Raw genomic sequence first — 24,660 nt, 5'->3', positions numbered from 1 at the left:
CAGAAAATTATAACAGCTTTCTTGTCTTTCAATTGAAGTAACTTTCTAGTATTATTAATAATTTTAAAAGAAACTCTTGAGCCTATTTTCATAGAAATTTTTGCTTTTTTTCATTTAAAAAAGTGAAATTGTTAAAATTATAATATGGTACAAGTTTTAATGATGTAAACAAAAATAAATATTACATTAGTTATTCCTATTCAAATTAATGAATCTGAATCTTTTTTATTAACTTTTATTTAATGTATTGTTAAAGTCTAGGTGATTATATAAATGGTTTATTAATTAAAAAGAGAGAATTATATTTCTTGGTATTTCTGTTTTATTTTTTCTACTCGATAAAATTTATTAACACGATTAATGAGTTTTCAATCAATAATCTTCCATCGTTGATTCAATAATATTTTATTATGTTGTATCTAAACTGCTTACATTAAAATAAAACCTTTGTAACCGATTCATCATTAAATGTTTAACGTACCTATTTTCTATAGGAGGTTTATACTGACTAAAGTACAGGCTTTCTATTAATCAATACAATTACATCCGATGACTGACCGAAGAAAAACTTGTTCTGAATAAGAAATAGCCGATTAATAAATGCATGTTCTATTTATTCAGGCAAATATGTAAAGTCAAAGAAAAAATAACAGCATTTGGAATCTGGTATATTATACAAAGATATGTTCATTTATCAATTAATACTGATTAAGCAAACTCCGTGGCGGAGTGTTAGCTTCCCAAACTTTCATTTAGAGGATCCCAGGTTCTAATCCTGATCAGACATGGCATTTTTTATTCCCTACAAGATTTTCATTTATACTTCAATTCTTGAACTTCCAGCTTATATGGTGAATTAATCATCAACCAAAAAAAGTATATATATATGTGCACAATATTTTTATTTAAATAAAACGAAAATACCCTCATTTTTTATTGTTTTTGGAGAAGAAATACTGCCACAACACTTTATAAAAGATAACAAGATAAATGAAAAAATTATACTCGTATATCAGCGGTTGCTGATATATTACTCTTTGCAGTAGATCTCTTGATCTGTCAGTGGAGATTCTTTGAAGTTTGATTTATGTAAACATTATATTTTTATTTCAATATAAAATATGAGTTAGAAATTACTAAAAAAAATAATAATTACTTATTACCGGATGTAAGAGTTGGATAGCCAGCCAGCCAGACATGTACTACGGGCGCCAGAAATGCAGAGGAATGCGTCTTGGATCGTAGGTTGATTATATAAACTAAACGCATCTTTCCATTTTTTGGTGGTAGTTTTCCCTTTTTCATAAGTTGGTATCGTAAAAGTTAATTCTAATTATGAATTTTTTACTAAAGTCTTGTAAGGTTTTCATTCTTATCTTAAAATGACACCAACATTAATAGATTTTTTTCAACCACTTTATTTATGTCTGGGCACATATAATTCAGGCAAAAAGTCGAAATTATTTGTTCGCATGATTTGTTGTAAAAGAATGGTGTTTCTGTAAAAATCTCCAAACAAATTAGTAATAAATAAATAAAATTCGAAGTAATAGATATCAATGCTAATTATATAATTAGTGACTGCTATGTTATCATGTAAAAGCATAGACGATTCAAAACTTTAAAAACAAACTGAGCTCAATATCATATAATAGATAAAGAAATAAAAAACTGATTGAATGAAGCAGTCGGATAAAGAAGTCTTTGTCACCGTCATCAAAAACCAAAGTAAACTGGTACAATTAATAAAATAATATATCAAGATAAATAAATTATATATTCTGATCGATAACTGCAATCAACAAACAGGAAAAATATTCCTCCTCTGTTCCTTTCTTATCCTATTTCGGGTCATTACAACTAATAAAAAAAAAATCAAATCTACTGATCTACTTACTACTAAATTACTAATCTAACGAATCTACTAACCTAATCTATTAATTTACTTACTTTTAAAAAAACTTTAATGTTAATAAATTACACCGTACTATAATATAAATACAATATTAAATCATTCAATAAAATTAGATTAATTCTATAATATTATCCTAGACTCATTCTATATTATATTCATTCTTATAGCATCCCATAATATTAAATCATTTTTATTTCCTCTAATTTTATCTATTTTTTCTCACAGGTTTTCTTTCTACTAATATTAAAATACTTTGTAGTAATTAATATTAAAACATGTGAATTTATTAAAGCAATAAATTAAATAAAGGAACGCCTATTAGCGGTTTTATACGTCCCTTGTTATAAATTAATAGCAAATTTACAGTTAGATAAAAAGGCTAAACAATAATTGTTTTAATAATTGTTGGATTAATTAATTTTTTTAATAAATTATATATTGCAATAATGTGCAAGTAATATTAGGCATTAGTTACTGCACGGATGAGCCACTTATTTTGCCGGACATCCGGTACCAAAGAGGTCGTCGGCCCCGTCCTCTGTACCTAGTAAACCAATACTGACTGGGTCATGGCCGTGCGGTATATACGTGTAAGACTTCCCAGGATGCATAAACGTCGGCGGTATCGAAAGGTGAAAGCAGAAAAAGACAGCTAGCTATACTATGTATTTTATCTTTCTATACATTTAGATTTTTTTTACATGAAAAATCTGTATGGATATTATATTATTCTTATACAACAGTCACGCATACGTATAACCGGTTAAGATGCATCTTTTGTTCTTTTGTTTATCTCTCCCTTCATAATTTAAAAATATTATTTCTAACAGTTTAAAAGTTAATATTCAAAGTAACAATCTAATAATTCAAAATATAATATTTCTAACAGTCTTGAACATTTTAACGTATACTATATTAAATTATATCTCTCGATAGATTTTATTATTAATGTTAGGTTACGAACTCCTTTGTTTAGAACTATTCAACTCTATACAACGAATTTCCTTAATCGACTATTTATCACAGTGGGTTGTTAATGAAGAATTTTCCTAATTTTTTTTTAATAGTTTCGTTTTGGAAAATATTCACAGCGTTCTGTGATTCTGATAGAACGAAGTTCCTGTCTAAGTAATGGTATGTCAAATTATTTTTAAGTTACTTTAATCGGTAGGCCTAGACATTCAATATCTTTAGATTTCAATTAAGGCAGTATTCGAAATTGGTAAGCCAATGTCTGAAATCTACCGCGTTAATTATAGCTCTCCTTTATAGTTTACTATTACATAAAGAGGAAGAGGATTTTTCTTTGTTCGGGATAAACAAACAAAACACCCGATTTTTCGCAACTAAATTTTTACCCATGTTTCTTGGCAAAAGGTTTTTGTTATATTACATCTCGAAAAATTAAAAAAAAAAAAAATATATATATATATATACATAAATAATGTAATAGTGGGGTTTGTGCTTCTACCGGAAGCACAAATTTTAATGAATTGAATTAATACATTGTGAACTGTGAGGGTCTGTCACTGTGTGAGCTGGGTTTAAACTGATTGTTTATGGACATCTAAAAACCAGTTCTAGATTTTCTGAGTTTCATTCCGAGTTTCAAGGGTTAAAATTGATTTTTACATTTTTTTTAAACCCTGTTATTTGTTTAATTTCTTGGTAACAAATGACGAAATCTACCTGATTTTTGGTGAGTATAATATTCATGGCAATAAACCAGTTTCTAGATTTTTGGAATTCAACCTTGAAGGGGATGAAGAAAGGTAAAAATGTTTTTGAACAATGATTGTAAATTTTTCCAATCTCGAATATAGTAAACGAGATATTCAGTAGATTTGGGCTTCCAAAATCTCTTCAGATAAATATTTAAAACCCATTTTCTGTTTTTTTTTTTTAGTTCCGATTTTTTTAATTGGTGCCTCAACCACCATACCCACTGCCACCGTTATTATATGTGTTACTGACTGCATCTGCCTCCAGTTACTTGGCTAATAAACATAAAATAAGAAGACTGACCGCTGCGAGAAACGCAAATAACCATAAAACGCGGGCGAAGTTACGACGGGGAGCTAGTAGTTTATAAAAAAAATAGATTGGTAAAGACTATTAAATAAATAATAATGAATCTGGCCTTCAGATAAAAAGCAATAAATCTAGGTTTATATATATAAAAATTACTTAAAATAAAAAATTTTAGACTATCGTTAAAATTTTCATTAGATTTTTTTTTTTTAAGACTGTAAAACGGGCTTAACTGTTTTATTGTGAATTGATTATAATTACTACACCTGCACAAATTTGGGACCAGTAAAATGTAAATGATAAAAAATACAGTAAGTAGGATATTACGTCCTATCTAACACCATAAATTGCGTATGAAAAAAAAATTAATTCAGTTATTTCATCTAAAATATTGCTAAATCATTGTAATATTTTAATTTAGTATATATTAATAATACATAATTTTAAAAATGAAATTATTATTCCGAAAATTTTCAAAAATATCTGTCAGTTATGCCGTGTATGCTGCATTTTTACACTGTGAGAACATTTATCTGTGATTACATTAATAATTAGTGTAAAGCATATATAATAACTGTACTTATTATAAATGCAGTTTTTTTAATGAAATGAATCTCACTATTTTGCAAAAAAGTATACAAAAATTACTATTTTTTCCTTAGGACTAGTTACTGATTTGACGGGCTGTTAAACAAAAAGAAATCGTACAGAATAATTTTAACGGTCCAATTATATTAGAAGTAATTCAAGCACCTTAATGAATTTATGTATTTATTCAATTTAATCAACAAATTAGTCTTATATATATGTACATATTATTGTTATTGTTTCAAAGCTTATTTACAATCGGTTACATTTACATAAATCTAGTAAATTGGAACACATCCCCAAACCACATGATAAGGAATCCTCAGTGAAACTCCTCAAAAATTACACACTAGTATTATAAAAACTTTTATTGAAATCACATACAATTAGAAATAATGAAAGACACTCAACACCACTAAATAATACAAAGCAAAATAAAATATCATAATTAGTAAAGAAAAAACGATGAAGCAATTTAAAGAAAAAAGTAAGATATATGTAATAAATTTGAAATTAAGAATCAAACAGGTAATTCATAAGACTCACAGCCAAAGTTACTATTAACGCATTAAGACACTATAAGGATACTTAGGTCTATAACGTACAGTCGATTCAACCTAACGATATTCCCATTGTCTAGTGAGTTCACTGCTAAGTGCGGTAGTTAAACCGAAGTTTGAACTTTAAATTGAAACGCTGTACCTCCTCCATCACGGATCGTAATCCTAATTAATCATCTCATGTACATCTGTAATTAATGTATCTCATGTTTCTTGTAAACCATTATGCCTCTACTGTGCACCTCGCCAGCTTATTCCAAAACTACTGTAAGATTTCGACATCGCTTCTGCTCGCGATATCCCATACATCCAAATAGGTTTTACAACTGTTGACTATACCAGCAGCTTATTAGACAAGGACAAACGAGATCTTCTGGACAACAACCAGGACATTTCCTTAAACGTTTTCTCAAGTTGCCTTCTCTTCTCTCTTATATGAACTGTCCACGTCAGTCGACAATAGAGATGATGACCTAGGTATTTCACACTAATTAGAATTCCATCAAGGTGGAATCGAGGGGAGTTTCCTTTCCTCAATGTGAATGTCGCATTTTTCGACTTTCCTTGGTTAACGTTTATTTTCCATTTACTCAACCATCTGTTGATTAAGTCCGACTCAGATTGTAGGCTATTTGATGCTATAGTTGGGCTGGCATCAACTGCCAGAATAGCCTTGTATTAAAAATATATTATTGTATAATAAATAGCCTTAATGCATTAAAATTATATTTCGGATGTTCTATTCCTCGAAATAAGAAATTCGTTCTTCTTTTCCATTTTTTTTATTTATGTGCCCATAAAAATGCCCAAAACATTTTTTTCGTATAATTTTACTAATTAAATTAAAATTTACGAATAAAACTTTGATCTTATTTTCCCGTAAGAATTTTTAAGGCTACATGAGTTTATTAAAATAGTTTATTATATGGTATTTTTCACAGTTTTATACTACTGTTAACCAAATATCTATGTCTGTGTTTATTTAACAGCATTATCTCAGGAATTATCTGCTTGATTCTGGAACAATTCGCTGAATTATAATTACCTTACATATTTCAAGGTAATAAAATTCAAAAATAACTCCTGGAAATCTAAAAACAGTGCAAAATGAAGAGATGTTTGCTACTTTTATTCTATAACTTTTTATAAATTCCCCGAACTATTATTTTTTATCAGATTATATTTCCAAAAAATATAATTTAAACTTTCAAAAAGATTTTATGAAATTAATTGTTTCTTACAATAGAAAACTATCCTTCCGGACATGTAACCTCTTTTTCCGCTCGCATTTTTAAACCAAGAATATAAAGATGGACGTCATTAGTGAAATTTAAAAATAAAATATTACATGTCTTTTCTTATTATTAAACCCACACCAATCAGTACTACATTTTAATTTACCCAGAAGAAAACTTTCATATCTTATTTCGGTCTTTTTTTACCTAGACAAGATTATATCTCCTGCAGAAATTTTTATTAAAAGATTTTTTTAAATCTGGGTCATAGATATCTAAAAGTAGGAGTGCAGTATAATATTCTACGTAATGCGGATTTGAGTGTTATTTATGAGGTAGTACGTGATCGTAGTTCGCTGATAAATCCGATTGGGAAATTCCGAACTTTCATTGATGTCAACAAATGTTACCATATATATGTATATATATATTGAACTTGTAACTTGTATTTAAACTTAGATTAATATTATAAACTTGGTAAGATTCATTTATAAATATTGCTACTCGTAACTTTCACTAACATTTGATTAAGAAGAAATGAAAGTCAAGTCTGGAATTAATTTTACCAATATAGTAGGTTGCTTTAAAACAGGATTAAAATCTGTAATTAATTTGTCTTTTGTATGTCGTTTATTCTGAGATTATGTGATAGTGATTTTTAATCGTTTATAATTTAACTTTTATTATCTTTTTCCAGTAAAAACCGGCTAGGATGCGGCTCTCAGTCGTGTTCGAATTGCTACTCATTTTCTTAATAATAGCGTTTGCTGCCTCAAGAGTTATAGGTAAGTTTAATTTTTCAGTTTTCACAATATTTTATATTTCTGACAGGATCATCATAATTGATTTGAATGTTATTTTCTGCCCTTCCTAGATTTGTCAGTTTAACATTCGTAGTTGAAGCGTTTCGAAGTCCTCCATTCTCAAAACTACTTTAAGCATAACTACTTTAGCCTTTTAGTATTCATCACTAGAGTGTTTTCCTCCAGTGATGAACGCTAAAAGTAGTTTTAAGAGTAGAAGTATTCCGAAAAGCATCAACTTCGAATGTTAGAATGACAATGCTAGAAAGGGCAGAAAATAACACTCAAATCAATTTATTTTTCAATCATAAGTCATTATTATTGCTACATCATATTTTCTAAACAATCAATTAATCACTTTTTACAGAGATTTATTTAAAAATGTTATTCAGAGTATTATCAAAGGGAGATAAATAAAATAAATCAAGATATAAATAGTTCTTGTGTAATCCTCATATATTCAGTAATATGTAATAAATATCCAACAGGATATATGGGTAATAATTTTTTTAATAAATGAAATACGTGGATTTTGAAATTGAATATGGATTTTGATGTTAAATAAATGATACTTTTGGTTATTATATTTTCACAGATCTGTTTTATATTATTTCTCAGAGAATAAAGAAAAATTAAATATTTTTTTATTTATTTACGATTAAAAAACGATGATCTCAAGCAACCGATCACCCAAAAGTTAAATAAATAGAATACTACCTAGAAATTTCCCAATATTTTAGTCAATCCCAACAACTGTCATTCTACATCACGGTGGAGTAAAATAAAAATATAAATTTATTAAAAGTATCATATATTTTGCAAATAAGATTTTTAAGCCATTACAGGAATGTTTTTTTTTCTAGATCTGAAATACACTAAACCAAGATATTCCAAATAGAATAATGGTTTGTAAGATCACATTACTTTAAAAATACTTAAAAAAACATTTCAAAATTAATTATAGAAGGTTTTTGGGCCACCTAAAATCTAAATCAATCATGTGTTTTAAAAATGTAGATAAAATTATAAAATTACAGTAAAATCTTAAGTTATTCACAACGGTTAAATTATTTTAAACAAATTTTTTTTTTTTCATAACTATGTATAAATTTATGAACCACGAAATGTACTTATGAACGTATATCTATTTGAGTAGGAGTATTTGTTTATAGAAATAATAATCTAGAGCAGTGGTTCCCACACTTTTCCGAGTCGTGGCGCCCTTTTTTTTAATTAAAAATTTTCATGGCGCCCTACTCTAAGTAAATGTGTGACTACTACTCGTAAGTAAGAGATAAAAATAAATAAAACTCGTGTTTATCATTTTTTACTTTATTAACATTAAATTAATAATATAAATGTCTTGGTTCAATTAGTTATGAAGCTTTTACAATATTTTACGGAGCCCTTCTGAAGAGGCCGCGGCGCACAGTTTGATCTAGAGAACTGATCATTGATCTAGAGAATTTGCAGCCGATTAACAAATGAATACATTTGTGTGTATTTTACCACCACCAATAACTAAGACATTTTTCACATCTTAAATAACTCTCTAACCGAATGACAATATTGTAAATTAAATCACTGAATAGAATCCATATCCCGATTTTTTTAAGAGGTAAATTTTTATTTATTTAAACATGTATTTTATTAACCGTATGTTATTAACCTCACTGTATCTGTTTAATACGCATTGTAATTATGCTACAATCCTCATCCTTTTTTTTATTGCTGTGATGCACGTAAAGCACCATACAAATAAAAGTGGTACCAGTCAGAGTTACTTTCTCTACGGGTGAACAAAAGGTGTCACTTGCAGAAATAATTATCACCTAAATTTCGACGGGTTTGACATGCTGATGCACAACCTTATATTTAGGTTAATGAAGAAGACAACAAAGACCACTTACCCTATTAAGCCTGGTATGAGATGTTTGTTATTCTTAAGAACGACTAAGTCTTGTTTCCGAATGACTCATGTCAGGTAGCCTACATATATTACGGTTATGATACTTAATACATACATGCGACTAAATATATATAAAATTAAAACAAGGTGCATTAATTTTATTTATTAAATTGTTTTTTACAGACTCCAAGGCGAAGCATAAGTCGCTTTTTAAAAAAGGAAAGAAGCATATGTTTAAACAGACTGAACCAAACAAATACTGCGCATGCTCCAATACAATGTGTAATTGTTGCAGAGATTTTAATCTTCCAGTAATACAAGTTCGAGGACCAGGTGAGCCACAGATGTATTTTATTAAATTTTACTTTCAACTGAAAATAATTAATTAATATAAGAAATCATTTATTAAACTGCAGTGTTGTACAGTACAATAACCCGCTGATTATACATTTCCCAAGTGTCCAAATTTCGCCTTAACTCGCTCTCGGTAATATTATATTTACATGCCTTCTCACCATTCTTTTTCTTATTTTTATTAAGACGCCTAGTTTCTCGCCTTTGCGTTTTATCCAAACTGTTTTTCTTCATACCGAAAAATGATATTCTGAATACATACGTATTCCTAATGAAAATAGAAAATTTTAAATTAAAAAAAAATCGATTTCAAAAAAGGCACCAAAAGTAAAAAATAATAATTTTAATTATTCATTAAATTTCAGTTATTTGAAATCAACTCAAAATTAAAGATTACTGAGTAGTTAGTACCTAACTTGCTTTTATTAGGTCAAAAAGTTTCAAAAAGTCAAAATTAAAAAGTATTATGCTTGGCACTTTATTAAATTATTTTAATTTAGTTATTTTAAATTTATTTATTTTAAATTTATTTATTACTTCAGGTTATGTTTAATTTTTTTATGAGTAATTTTTAACTTTTTCTACCTTTGTTTTGTAACATTTTTTCACTAGCATCATGACAAAAACTAAACTATGGAAAATATAGGTTAAGCTTATTAAATTTGAAAGTTATTAATAATTAACAACTCAAACACGTAATCTAAATTATTACCCTAAGTAAAAAGATTTTTTTTTTTTTTTTTTTTGTTACAGACAAATGTTTCTATTCTTTTAACTAGCTGCAGGGCGTGCCTAAGGCACGCCTCCGCAGCTAGGCTCTCCGGGCGGGCGGAATGCTATTATTAGGTGTCCAAAACTGATTACCTCTTGGGTAAAAATGTTTTTTTTAATGATGAAAATTTATCAAACAAAAGCGAAAAAAGGATTCGTCAAAAGTATTCATATGCAAGTTTATTCACTTCGAGACCTGGAAGCTTAAATATAAACTAAATTAGTTAATTTATTATTTATATATTATATTCAATTTACGAAAAAAATTATCGTATTACGAAACTAACCTTCCGAAAAAATATCAATGGATTCTAAATGGACAATCGATAGTATTTTCAGTATCGATTTATTTTTATCGAAAATAGTTGTATTTTAAGATCTGCTATGATATTTAATGAATGAATTACGGTAGTAAAATTTATTAATTTATTTTATAATTATTATTACTGTTGTTATTTATTATTTATAAACATTTAAGAAAAAATCTTATGATTTTTTTGCCGGGCAGTATGTTCAATCATATAAGCAAGTACTCAGCTAAGGGGAACGCGCACACAGACAGACATACATACAAATTCCCTTTAGAAGGGTAGGATATATTAGAAAAATATGCCGTGCTTTCCGATTATCTGAGGACAGTAATTTTCAATTCAAAAAATTGAAAAATATTGTCCTCAGATAAAGAAATCAGATAGATTGGTGATTTCTATTACAGATCTTCAATCTGTGGGATAAAATACCATTTCAACAAACATTTTTCTTTAATAATACACAAAGAAATTTAATAAAATATGTTCTAAAAAAAAATTGCTTAGTGAAACAAAATTTTAAAATTCTATCTTTAATTTCATTTCTATTTTTTTTTTTTAAGGCTAAAGGCATAAATTGAATAAGATTTTATTCGTAATCAAATTATTATAAATAAAAGTATTTGTTTTTGATTAAATTTTTTAATTTAAACATAACGATATCCCATTTATTACTATCTGCTTAGTGTAACATAGAATTGTTTATGTTACTCGACTAAAATAAATGTGAAATTAACTTTGCCTTCAAGTAGTACAATAATATTTTTTATACCATACAAAAAAGTGGATACAACGGTAACAGAATATAAAATGTGTATAAAATTAGTTATGCGTGAAAATAAGATCTTCATTACACATAATAATAACAAAAAGAGAGAGAAAAAAGCAATTTACTGGTTTCGCGACATACTTTCTGAAACTGAACTACTAACAGATAATTGAAGTAAATCAGATAGGCTAAATATAATTTAGATTGATCACAGTTGGATCTCTTTTTTAAACTAACAGTAAATGTTTAACTTTTATAACTCTCTTCTTTGAAATAAAATTACTACTTTGCTGTTGCTGATAGACACTACCTATTGTTAGAAACCAAAAGTTTATTATTGTTATTGTGATTATTATTTGAAATCGATCATTTTTAGTTGCACCAAAATGTAAAACAATGATATTCTAATTTAGAAGCTAAAATATTCCACACCCCAATAAAGTAATCAATTCTTTAACAGTGGGTTTTTCTTTTTTTAAGTAGAATGAAGTTCTACTTAAGAACCGGAAACACCATAGCCCGGTAGGTGATTCCCCTTTCGGGATCCCTTATTTGAGGCAAGGCAGTGGCTGATCGGTGTTCCGGCGGGGAGATTCGTTTGGGATCTCCTAGCTTGAGGCATGGCACTTAAGGCCGAGTCCCGGCTGCCTGGGTGGAGCCTTAGGAACGGCATAGCCGGGCCCAGGGTTTTTGCCTGGGTGGTTTGAGGGGATGGCACCCGCCGGAGCTGTGTTTATGCTTGAGTGCGGGTCCGGCTTTTGGGGGGCGGGGCAAGAAATGAAGGGGAAAAAGTAGAATGAAGTAAAATTATAATGTAAGATAATTCGAGTATAATTAATGTTACATTAATGGCTACAACTAATTCCAAAATTACCTCATGTGGGTGACTTTCACCCAAAGTTCATAATATGCTTCAATCTTGAAGGAAAAAGGCTTATCTCTATTTTCTGATCATTTCTGTATTCTCTATTCCTTTCTGTACTGTGAAAATATTTTAGCTTAATATCCTACTTTTCCTCAATTTGTTTCATATATTCCAAACTTTATTTCCCTCTATGTTTTTTATCTTTTTCCCGTTCATTCGTCATCCAATAACCTGAACCTGTTTGTGTTAAGTTCTGCTGACTTTGTTTATCTCTATAAGATTCTATCACAAATTTCTCCATTTGTTTTTTTCTCTTCATTTCAAACCTTATCGATCCACCTAATATTCAACATTACATTTTCAATCATTCGATTTTTAAACACCTTTTTGTTTTTCCATTATATACGTATCAGTCTTATAAAGCGATGCACTCAATATACGTTCTTAGATCTATATTTTTTTACTAGATATTTTTCTATATTTTTTTTCATTTTTATATGAAAGCTCTTCTTGCTTATGTCAATCAGCTTTTGATATCTGTATTACTTCCTCCTTTGTAATTTTAGTACCTAAATATCTAAATCCTTCCATCTTTGACGTATTGTGTTACCCTATCTTAATAGTTGATTCTTCATTATCCTTAAGTCTTACATAATTCATTATTTTAATTTTTTTATTTTATTTATGTTAAATATAATTATCTTAATATTTTTAGTTCCTGTAAGTCTTATCTTACAAATTATTTGTCCCTCCTTTCAGTAACCTTGTAATTAATGGATTCAAAATATATTTTCACACCTATCTAATCACTTCAATGAGTATTTAGTTATTTATACAATATTTAAAAATTATTAAAAATTTGTATATTATTCATAATCCCACTCACAAAAATCTGTCAAATTATAATCGACAATACGATTTATAAAATGTTGTAGTTTGTAATCCCTTCTTCTATATTTGTTATTAGTAGTCGGACTATGTGTGATACTTTTTCTTTCTTTTTCTCTTTAGTCTTTGGAACTACCGTAAGGTATTGCTTCAGAGGATGAATGAGGATGATATGTATAAATATAAATGAAGTGTAATCTTGTATAGTCTCAGTTAGATTATTCCTGAGATGTGTGGTTAATTGAAACCCAATCACTAAAGAACACAGGTATCCACGATCTAGATATTCAAATCCGCATAAAAGTAACTGCCTTTACTAGGATTTGAACTTTCGACTTCGAAGTCAGATGATTTGCGATTACGAGTTCACATTAGATTAACCCAGTAGATTGGACTATGTGTGATACTAGATGTTATACTTACTTACAATTAATAAATTGAGTTGTTTTTAAATCTGTACCCATAAATCAACATGTTCTGACTGATTCATAATCAACCCCAGAAAATGCTACTGAATACAAATTGATAAAAATTTGTATGCACGTTCTTCTTACGGTGTAAGTGAACAACAGGAAAGGATTTTTGAAATTTCGAGTTTAAAGGTTTAAAATGGAGAACATTGAATTTTAGTATTTTTAGAAATTATCGGTAAAAAATGAATATATCAACTTGATTTTTGATATAATTTTGGTATAATTTTCATGTGAATATTTTTTAAAAAATTTCTAGATTTTTCTAAATTTGACCTTGAAAGGGGTTTAGAAAGATAAAAATGTTTTGAACAGTGATTGCAAATTTTCCCCATTTTCGATTTTATATTCACTCGATTTGGATTTGCAAGTACTCTTTAGATAAATATCTAAAAATCATTTTCTGGTTGTTTTTAAATTTAGATTTTTTAAGGGCTGCGAATAAGTACAGCGTGGTGGCTCAATCAACACAGCCACTGACACTACTGTCACTGTATGTACGACCGGCTACACCTGCCTACTGTAGCTTGATTAAAAAAAAAAAAAACATAAAATAAAGAAATATAGATAAATAAATAAAGAAAATTTAAAAAAATTAAAATTGAAGTACGGTGACCTCCAAGTGGTGTTTATCGGATAACGTTAAGAACCGGGCAAAATATATTTTTACCCGTCCTTCGTACGGGTAACCAACTATAATTATTATTTTTAAGATGCAGGCCGGACTATTTTGAAACCTGCATTTTTCAGCTCACTCAAAGTTTTGGGTCCTGCCGATCAAACTCTAGAAATTACAATACCCTGATAGATTTTATAAATTTTACGGGCTTTAATTTTTATTCATCATTATTTTTCTCACAAGCATGAGTTTAATGAACAAATAGAGGTTCAGGGGGCACAGCCACCTGACCGGCTAGTTATATTATAAATAGAGTAAAAATTGTTATTACCGATGTTGTTTATAAACAATATTATTTGCTAATATTGTTGAAAAAAAATCTGACCATTCTTTTTTGAGCCCATCCAGAATGATAGGGAATTCTATATTTACTATTGTTAGTAGACTAACACTTCCTTTTATACATTAAATATCTGTATTCTAGTATAACCGAAATATAATTCGAAGTATGAATTTCGAAAGCATGAGAACAGTATATAACAAGATTAAAACAGGTATCCGCCTTTAATAGTATTGTAAACCTATATTCTATATTTTCTATACAGTTAACACAAGTGTTAAGCAATTCCTTTTAGTTACTCCCAATAGTAGTCAAAATGAAGATAGATTATACTGTTCTATAATTTATATTACTGTGCTTAAATATTTTTTAATAAATTATGTTACATATTTGACAGTTTTTTCCTGTAATTATAAAAACATTTCTAATTAGCACAACATGGGCTATTATTACAACTATTTTGTAATGCTTAATAATTCTGGTCCTAATATAGTGAAATATGTTTTCGAACGCCCATTTCCTACGTACCTTTGTTTTTATGGTTCAGTTAACGCCTCAAGAATGGTTGACTGAAGCTGGACAATATTAAATGCTGAAAATTAATTGTACTTGCGTTTTTTGAGAAGTAAAAACAATCATAGAAATCATGATTAAAGTATTTCTACAAAATTATCTCGCATAATAATTTAATTTCTTAATAATTTTAATTTTAGTTTAAATTAAAATGGAATTAATATAAAATCGAAAGTGATATACGTAATCTAATTTTAAAACAAATATGCATAAAGTACCGTAAGTAATAAGACTATAACATGGGGTGTGAGAGTACCGTACGTTGACTAACACTGTTTAAACTAAAAATAGGATGAAGATAAACATATTTCATAATTTCAAATGTGTGTTGCCTGAACTTTCATTTTTATTATGTTATGATAATATGAATAAATTATTAACTATTGTGATTCTCCATTGTTCGAAGTACCGTTAAAAGGGTTTGTCCTTTTATTGACGTACACGTATAGCTGGTGTATATAACTTCTTATATACGGTTAAAAAAATCTTTAAAATTCCTACTACATAAATCATGATAATTCAAAAAATCACTTAGATATTGTTTTGTGTGACAAGAAAATAAATTAAAATTTTAATAATAATAATCATTATTATTAAGAAAAGTAAAACAACTTAGACAAATTTTTTTAGAAGGTGTTTTGTTATAACATCTACACATTAGAGTCTTTGGTTTAAACGGGAATCTAAATTATTATTTATACGTGTAAATTGCAGTCTAATAATTAACACACATATACATATTTTTTTGAACATAATTGTTACTATTACTTTTTTTTATTTTTCAGGATGTGCAGCAATTACTTTTCTGAGAGAAAATGAATTCGGTATAACGATGAAATTCGGTGATCGAGTTCTTAGAAATATAACGCTTTCAGGTAATTTACGTTTTTTTTTTAGTACATATATACAGTGTAGTATATATTATTAACGAATAATTAACAAATATAAAATAATTTTTCTTTGTTTTATCTCATTCTGCCAGCAGCACCATTAATTTTATACACCGGCTTATACAGAAAAGTTCATAAGTCCGGCACAGTCAAAACTCCGGTATGGAAAAGTCCATGTTTGAAAAACATTTTATTATTAATGAGAAAAATTGGAACATGGAAGAAATGAAACGTTTAATCTGTACTAACCGAGGTTCTAAGTCATTAAAAAAAAAATAATTAGTCCTTTTATTTTATTATATTTTATTGCCAAATTATATTTCTATTACCAAGTTGAGAGAAGTGTGTTTCAAAATGAGTATCGAGGTTTTAAAGTTATGTTATATTTAGTAAGTTTTACTTTCATTAATAAATTGTACATGAAATGAAAGAGCAATCCAAAGAGCTTTTTTTATAAGTTCATGGATGGATTCAATGTGAGCACCATTCATCACACGGCATACATCCAGCCGATAGGAGAAATCATCCCGTACTTTAATTAGCAAATTTGGAGTAATTGATGTAACAGCTGCTTCAATCCTATGTCTCAAGTTAAGTCAGCTGGTAACGGTGGTACATACACTTGATTCTTTATAAATCCCCAAAGAAAAAAATCGCACGAGGTCAAATTGGGCGAACGTGAAAGCCACGGCAATCAAGCTCTGTCATCTGGGCCCCAGCGACCAATCTAGCGGTCAGGGAGAATTTCATTCAACCGATCAGATACATTGTTATGCCACTGAGGAGGCGCACCATCTTATTGCCAAATAAATTCCAAATACTTATGTAGTTCGTATTGCAGTAAATAGAAAGAGCCATAGCTGTAGCATATCAAGATAGTTCATTCCAGACACAATTGCTTCCGCGAAAAAGAACGGCCCGTAAACTTGCCGTCGGGATACGGAATAAAAAACATTCAGTTTTTTAGTTTCAGTTTTTCAGAGAATTTCCTTCACTCTGAAATATTTCGTGAGGATTTTCTGTTCCCCAGATATGCACATCATGAGTCTTTACTTTTCCATTAACATGAAATGTTGACTCGTCACAGAATACGACACGATAAAGAAAGTCTTCATCGACACGGTGGGAAGCTATCGCAATCATTTCATTTGCGAAGCTAATCGTCATTTCATTTGCGAAGGTAGTACGCAAACCGTAATCTGTAGGCCACGGCCTAGCTTGTAACAGCTGTAAACAATATGGACGCAGCTGTAACGCACAGCTAAAACTATTTGTGTTTCTCTTTCATTTCATGTATAATTAATCAATGTACGTGAAACCTGAGAAATATTACATAGCTTTAAAACCCCGATATTCATTTTGAAACACACGGTATAACGAAGTAACAGGTTTGATTTTTTTGTTTAACGAATATCTTTAATTCACAACTTCACCCCAAGTGGGCTAAGGCCTCAAGTATAGCTTGAAAACCTTTCCTGGGACAGCAAGAATATATCTTGAAATTTTCTTTGAAAGCAATCGGCCGGTTGGTTCCCGCTTGATGTTTTTGCCAACAGATCCACAAACTCGCATTTATGTACATAAATTTTCATAGATAGAACGTTCGTAAAAAAATTCAGTGTTTATTACCAAATAAATATCAAAGACGTTCTTACAAAAACATTTTTCTCAAAAATGTTATATTTGATTTATTCAAATCCAACAAAAAAGGATCAACAGTTGTTAGGGTATAAATTCGTTTAGTGTATGAAAGTCGTGCATGATCAGGATCAGAATTGAAGACTTTTTGGATAAAAGACTAAGAGGTTACAATACGCCATAGAGGTTGGCAAATGATACAATTTATAACTTAAAATGTAATTTTTTTAAAAGACAATTTTTTTTACACTAAAATATTTGTGTTGAAATTAATAATTTACTTGTTAAATCACTCAAATTACATCACAGAACATCACGTGATAAATGGTTCTTCTATCATAGACATTACTCGTTTGTAATTTGTTACTAAAATAAACAATTAACTTTTCGTATTTGAACCTAGTTATTTTTTTTTTTTTTTTTAATTTTTATAAACAATTTTCTTCTTTTTTTAATCAATTTCCCTGTGTTTTCGAAATTAAATTTTCCCCAGAACCGAACATAATAATTTTAACAGTACTTTTCCATCTCATTAAAATATTTTAGACCGATAATATACCAATTAAATGACCAATTTTTATCTTCATTGCCCCAAAACATTATATGATCTTATTTATTTGCATTAAATTTTCTAAAAAATTAACCAGAAAGTTTTATTTGTTATTTATAAATTAACAAAGTTATTTTATTTCAAACCTAAAAAAAATATTTTCCCTGTTTTTACGTTTTACACTGTTTTTCTTAAAATATAAGAGATAGAAGTCTAGTACCACTTTTATTCAATTTCTTATATCAAAATCATAAGAAATCAACAAACGCCTTGATTTTTATCCCAAGAATTTTAGTACGGTTTAATTCGAAAGAAGGAGCAGAAAGCAGGAGTACGAGTAAATGTTCCGCGAGCCGAAAACTCGCTAACTAACCATTTTCTGGCCTGCGTTTGTATGAACATTTTTTCTTACATTTGGCTATAGAATCATCTTCCAAAAGATTGCTGTGAAATTTTGAATCACTGTATGTATACATATGTATATATGTATATGCATATATATATATATAAAACAAAAATTTTGTTTTCGAACTCATTATTTTAGTTCTTCAACACTCACTGCAATCGTCGACATATCTTTAAAAATCGTTAACTGTATTTTTTCTAGCGAAAGCATGATTAAGAAAACATTTATATGAAAAAAATTAAATTTGGACAAAACAACTATTAAAGAACAATTAAAGAACAAGAAAAACTTCACTAAATTTTATATTGCCCTTCAACAGCGATGCTGAATAAATATAGAAGAGAATAATCTTAAAGAATAAATAATTTAAGATCACATTTGATGAAGCGTAACCTAAATTTCATGAAAGAACAATTTGATATGAGTTTTTAATGTTACATTTTTTTTCGCAGGAAAGAAACCAACACCGGTGTGCATGGGCCTGCCTGGAGGAGTTTCTAAATTTTGTGGACGAGTTTATGGAATAGAAAAACAAGGAGATCAGTTTAAAGCGTGTCTAGGATTAGAACTAAGATCTTTAAATAATGTGGAAGCGGCGCTTCGAGTGTCATGTTTTCGTTTTGGCCCGGGAGGACTTAGAATCGATCCGGCCGAACCGTTCCCCTCGACAAAACCAGATAAAGAAAAAGAAGATGAAGATGATGATGACGATTACGGTTTAGATGACGATGACGACGACGATGACGATGATGATTTCGGATTAGACGATGATGACGATGACGATGACGACGACAGTAATGAAACGGGCGATAACGATGTCGATTCCGCCGATTATACAGGATTTAGTGCGCTCAGTGAAGAATTTCTAGATGGATTCTTCGGATCCGATTCGTCTAATAAAAAGAAAAAGAAACCGGTCATCAAAGAAAAGCCGGTTCCGAATCTCTCAGTTTTACGACCCGCTCAACCACCAGTAAAAGTGAATTTAAAACCTATAAAAACACCCGTCGCTGTAGTTCAAACAACACCGAGAAACAGAGTTAGATCGACTACACCTAAAGCGGTCAAAACTACCGAAAAATTTATCGCGCCTTCATCTCCTTCAACAATGATGGAAACTCCGACCGAAACGGAAACTCCAACGATCGATGATAAAGAAAAAGAATATATAACATCGACTATGATGACGATTACATCTATGCAGGTACTTGAAGAAACCAAAGGTACAGACGAGACTGATGGAGGCGGCGGTGGTGGTGGTGGTGATATCATTTTCACGACTACAGATCAAACAACTACAGAAATGACGACCGAAAACTATTCAGAAGAAATGCAACCGACGGATAGAGTGGAAACAATTAAGATTAAAAATAAAGAAACTTCGGGATCGGTCAACGTCGCAGATGAAGATGAAGATGATGATGATGAAGATGATGATGACGACGATGATGTGTCTTCGATCGTAGATGGTGATTTATTAGGTGATGATTCCGATGAAAATGTATCAAACACTGAATCAAAAGGGAGACCGGCAGAAAAAGATGAAGAAATTGACGACGTATTAGAAGGGATTTTAGAAGAGATTGAAGGTGATGACGATGATAAACAAAAAGTACAAGTAAAACAAAGGACCATTCCGTTATCGGTTAAAAATACTACTAGCACACCACCGATTACTACCGACCGACCGATCACAACTATAATCGTACAAAATCCAATAATAGAAAAGCTGGCGAAAACTCCTAATCAACAGATTATAATAACTCCGCCTCCAGAAGGCGGGATGAGATTATACTTTAGTGATCCCAGACATCCTCCCAAAGCAAGATCTCCATTATCGGCACGAAGCGGAAGAGAACACAGACGCATGAGACTTCCACCTTTAGGAACAGAAGTCGTATGGACGTGATATCTTTATTTATACAAATACTCAGGAAAATAACGCTGTATATATACAGACTGAAACGCTATTTATTATTATTTATTTTTGTTTAGGAATAATTTATCGCAAAATTAATGTAAGTTTGATATTTCGATAATTTAATTAAAAATAAATTTGTTTATTTATTTATTGAATATTGTATTTATTATAAATAGATAAAATAGAGCGAAATACCAAAGCGTTTTCTCATTATATTACTTTTCTTTTTTGTTCTCGTAATAACGTTCAAAGAAAATAAATAAAAATAAAAATGGTGGTGGAACAAATTTTTAAGGGATCGAATTCCATTATTTTTTGCGATTTTAATTATTATTATTTTTGTTTTAATTAGCAATTTAAAAAAATAGTACTATATTTTTATTTTTATTTAGGAAACGTAAATTCATAAATAAAAATCTGTCTTTTTCATGTTAATTTAATCAACTTTTAAAAAAGTTTTTTAAATTATGCTTAGATATATTATAAATGTAATTATCTACTAGGCTCTCTATTATTTATAATTATTTGAAACTTAATAAGTTTAAAATGAATTGATAATGTAACTCAGCCGGTGAACATTTTTTGTGGGAAATGAATGTACTTAAACTAATTTTCATCATAATTCAAACCTATAAATTACTGCAGAAAGTTTCTTTTAATTACCACTATTTTTGTATGAATCTGAAAAAATAAATACCTCTATAAATTAGAGGTATTGAATAACAATTATTAGTCAATTACAAATATTATTAAAAATTTTTCAAATTATACGAATTTTAAATTTAATGTTAACAGAATAAAATTTTAACAATCCATCGTTTCAGTTTGCGATCAGGATCATTAAAGATTTTTCAATGACTTAAAAAGAAAATACGATCAGAAAGAAATTAACCAAACTAAATAATTTTAGCTAATTAGAACATATTTTATTTTTATTTTAAATAAAAAGTATAATTAAAAATATTTGTTTCTATTTATTAATTTTTCATAAAATATCTTTTATGAAATTTGTTGTTGAAATTATTTTTTGAAAAGATAAATCATGACACTAACATTTTTATTTGTAACTTTAAATTCCCAGTTCGATGTGTGTGTTTTTTTTTTACATTTTTCCACAAGTAACTTGAAACGACTGAACTAACCTACATTAATATTTCTTTAATATAATTTTTAAAAGTATATCCGGATATTCGGATAATTATGTGGCACCTGAATCGATAAATTGACTTCGATGTGTTATTAAAAGAGCAAAATAATATTTACCATATTTATTTATCTTTACCACCTAATCATTATAACCAAATAAATAAAATAATTATTTAGTTAACCAAAATATTAGCTATATAAAAAAGCCATTTAACAGCCAAAAAAGTAAGCCATAATAAGCAACCGGATTAATGAATTAATTAAATAAAAAGATATAAAAATTGATATTTAGTTTTTGATCTTTTTAAGTTGCGCAAAAAAAAATTATGTACACAAAGTAGTTTTGTGTCCGTTTTATTAAAGCAATCAGACATTAAATTACCGAGAACGTGGTTATTTTTTGTAATGTCTTTTAATTCCATTATTTAAGGATAGTTAATTTTTTCTAAGAGTAATTTATACTATTTCATTAAATATTGAAATAATAAATATTTTAACTAATGTAATTAAGAAGTAATTTTTTAAAAATATTTATTAAATTGAAGCGTAATAGTAAAGTAGTTTATTCTGTTAAATTTACCTGATTTTTATTTTAAGTAATAAATTTATAAATATATAACTTTGTAAACGGGTTTTATTTCTATAACCTTTTCTTCACACTTTAAATCAACTTTAAAAAAGTAACCTAAAGAAAGAATATGTACAGTATTTATGTACGTACTTACATGAATCAAAGATATGTATAAAAATATAATTATTTTCTACTTTCATTCCCATACGACTTGAGGACTATATTTTTTTTTTTTTTTTTAACCTCCGAGACCACCTCTATTGCTTCAGAGGATGAGATGAATGAATTTATAGCGTGTGTGTAAAATTTCCATGCCTGACCGGGATTCGAACCGGGACCTCCAGATGAAAGGCCGAGACGCTACTACTCGCGCCACGGAGGCTGGCTATATAGTACCTTGGCAGCATTGACTAAAACAGTACTAAAAATATTATCAAAATACAATTGTACGCTTCTATTCGATTTAAGGTTGAAGAACTGGAAATTTCAAATTAATATAATCTAATGAATTTTCAGGTTAAAAATTATTCATATTTAATTCATCTAAATTTACTTACAGTCTCTGTAAACATTCTACTGAAAATTCTGGTTAGAGATTTATCAGATAAAACCTGGTAGCTGGAATGAAATATTTGTGTCCCGATGTGATTTACATAACTGAGAAGAAACCTAATGAAGTCGTGGAAGATAAATAATAGGCTGGTGGTGATAATGGACTGGAATTTACTTAATATACATACGTAATGTTGCTTAATATCAGCACTGTATATCTCAGAACGAAAGGTAGAACTTGGCTTAAGAACTAAGTACTTTATCGGTGTCTTTCCCATAAAAAAGGTTGATGCGTGAGTTTGTTTGTTTGATGTATATGCTCGCATATACTTTTACTTCATTGTACGAAGTAAAGGAAGTACTGTGATCGCGAAAAATTTTGGTATTCAGATTTCAACGAAAATATCCATTTTTACCATCCCTAAATCAATTTTGACTAGTTTCGGCGTGCGTACGTCTGTACGTACGTACTTACAGACGTCACATAGGCATATCGGTTCGAGTCAGACTTCATATCCTTTTTTTAACTTTTTTTTAATTTAAATATATTGATTTATTAATAATTATTAACCTCTGATTGTAAAAAAAATTTACGACAAATAATAGCAATTAAAAAAAAAATAACAAAAATTGCTAATGGAATAAAATTTTATGTATTTTTATTTTAAAAAATGTACATATGTGATGTAGTAGGCATACGAGGAAGTCATGTGGTGTCAACATCAGATTTTTATTTTAGCTGCTACTGTCCGCTCTGCGCTTTTATTTTAGGTGCGCCGGGCGGCTGCATGCAGCGTACGACGGGTTCATTCATTCGTTCGAATGATTTATACTTCTCAAACGATTCATTCGTTCAAACGATTTATAATTCTTTATACGAACAATTTATCTAAGACAATATTTGTGTTTTGGGAATAAAAAATGAAAACATTGAACTGTGTTAAAAAATCACAACTCAAGAAACAGCTAAAAATATTCAGGATTTCGAAGCTTTTTGTTGTTTGTTAGCACACTAAATTCATGAACGTTATTTAGTTACAGTTGGCAAAAAGCTTTTTAAAAAATTATGTGTAATAAAACATAGTCATGTAACTAAGTCGTGTAACTTAGTTTTGTATTTCACTGATAAAATTTTACATATATCAAAAGTTATCAAAGTTTATTTAAATTCAAACTCATTTTAATTTAGATTAACACAAATTCTTGATTTATAAAGATCTCAATCGATAAAAAAAAATGGTTATGAAGACTGATGCCGTTAAAAATTTTAATTAGAATGTATATATTATAACTGACTAGTTTACTCGCAGAAAATATTTATTTTTTTATATTATCACTACAGAAACATTCTAATTCATTTATTAAGAAAAACAGATGTTGTAACAGTAATGTTTCAATTATTATTATTTTTTTTTAGTTGTTTTTAGTCTACAAAAATCTGTTAATAATTAATTTTTTTCCTCTAAAAATTTCTCTTACACCTATAAAATACATTAAAAAAAAAAGTATTATAATAATAAATAAATTAGTAACGTTGTAAAAATATTGATTCCCCCCAGCCATTAAAAATACTAGCCACAATGTGACATTAGTTAATGGAAAATTCCAGGGTAGTGTGTGCAAAGGTCAAAGATCAAAGCTGTTAATCCCAAAATCCCTCAAACATTAAACGGATGATATTTATTCAGTAAGGAAGAACTAAACATAATTTTAAGTTTAAACAAAACAGTTTTGGATTCGTACCCCTCAAACACACCAAAAAGATCGTTATCACTTCAAATGAAATTCTAAATCCAGTTTTCATCAAAACAGTTAAAGAATATTATGCAAAAAAACCAATCGTCATCTCTCACTTACGACCTCGAACGAATCTATCTGAATCCATCCTAATTTGAGAGAGAAATATTCGTAATTGTTTCAATATTTTAGCTAATCGCCGAAAACGGTTTTTTATGACTACACTAATTTTCCCAGAGTAGTGTTGTAAG

At 29.0% G+C, this 24,660-nt stretch overlaps 1 protein-coding gene across 1 annotated transcript in view; it reads left to right on the top strand.

Annotated features, from left to right (window-relative positions):
- Positions 1–20,682, top strand: part of LOC142320885 (uncharacterized) — a 28,465-nt gene extending 7,783 nt beyond the window's left edge. Inside the window, exons 2-5 of the mRNA XM_075358869.1 lie at positions 7,027–7,114; positions 9,225–9,374; positions 15,784–15,873; positions 18,935–20,682. Of these exons, the coding sequence (XP_075214984.1) occupies positions 7,042–7,114; positions 9,225–9,374; positions 15,784–15,873; positions 18,935–20,391 (1,770 nt within the window). The 5' untranslated portion in view covers positions 7,027–7,041 and the 3' untranslated portion in view covers positions 20,392–20,682. The remainder of the gene's footprint in view (positions 1–7,026; positions 7,115–9,224; positions 9,375–15,783; positions 15,874–18,934) is intronic.
- The last annotated feature ends 3,978 nt before the right edge of the window (positions 20,683–24,660 follow it).

The sequence above is a fragment of the Lycorma delicatula genome, chromosome 3, assembly GCF_047948215.1.
Source record: "Lycorma delicatula isolate Av1 chromosome 3, ASM4794821v1, whole genome shotgun sequence".
NCBI lineage: Eukaryota > Metazoa > Arthropoda > Insecta > Hemiptera > Fulgoridae > Lycorma > Lycorma delicatula.
This window is presented reverse-complemented; position numbering and strand designations above follow the sequence as displayed.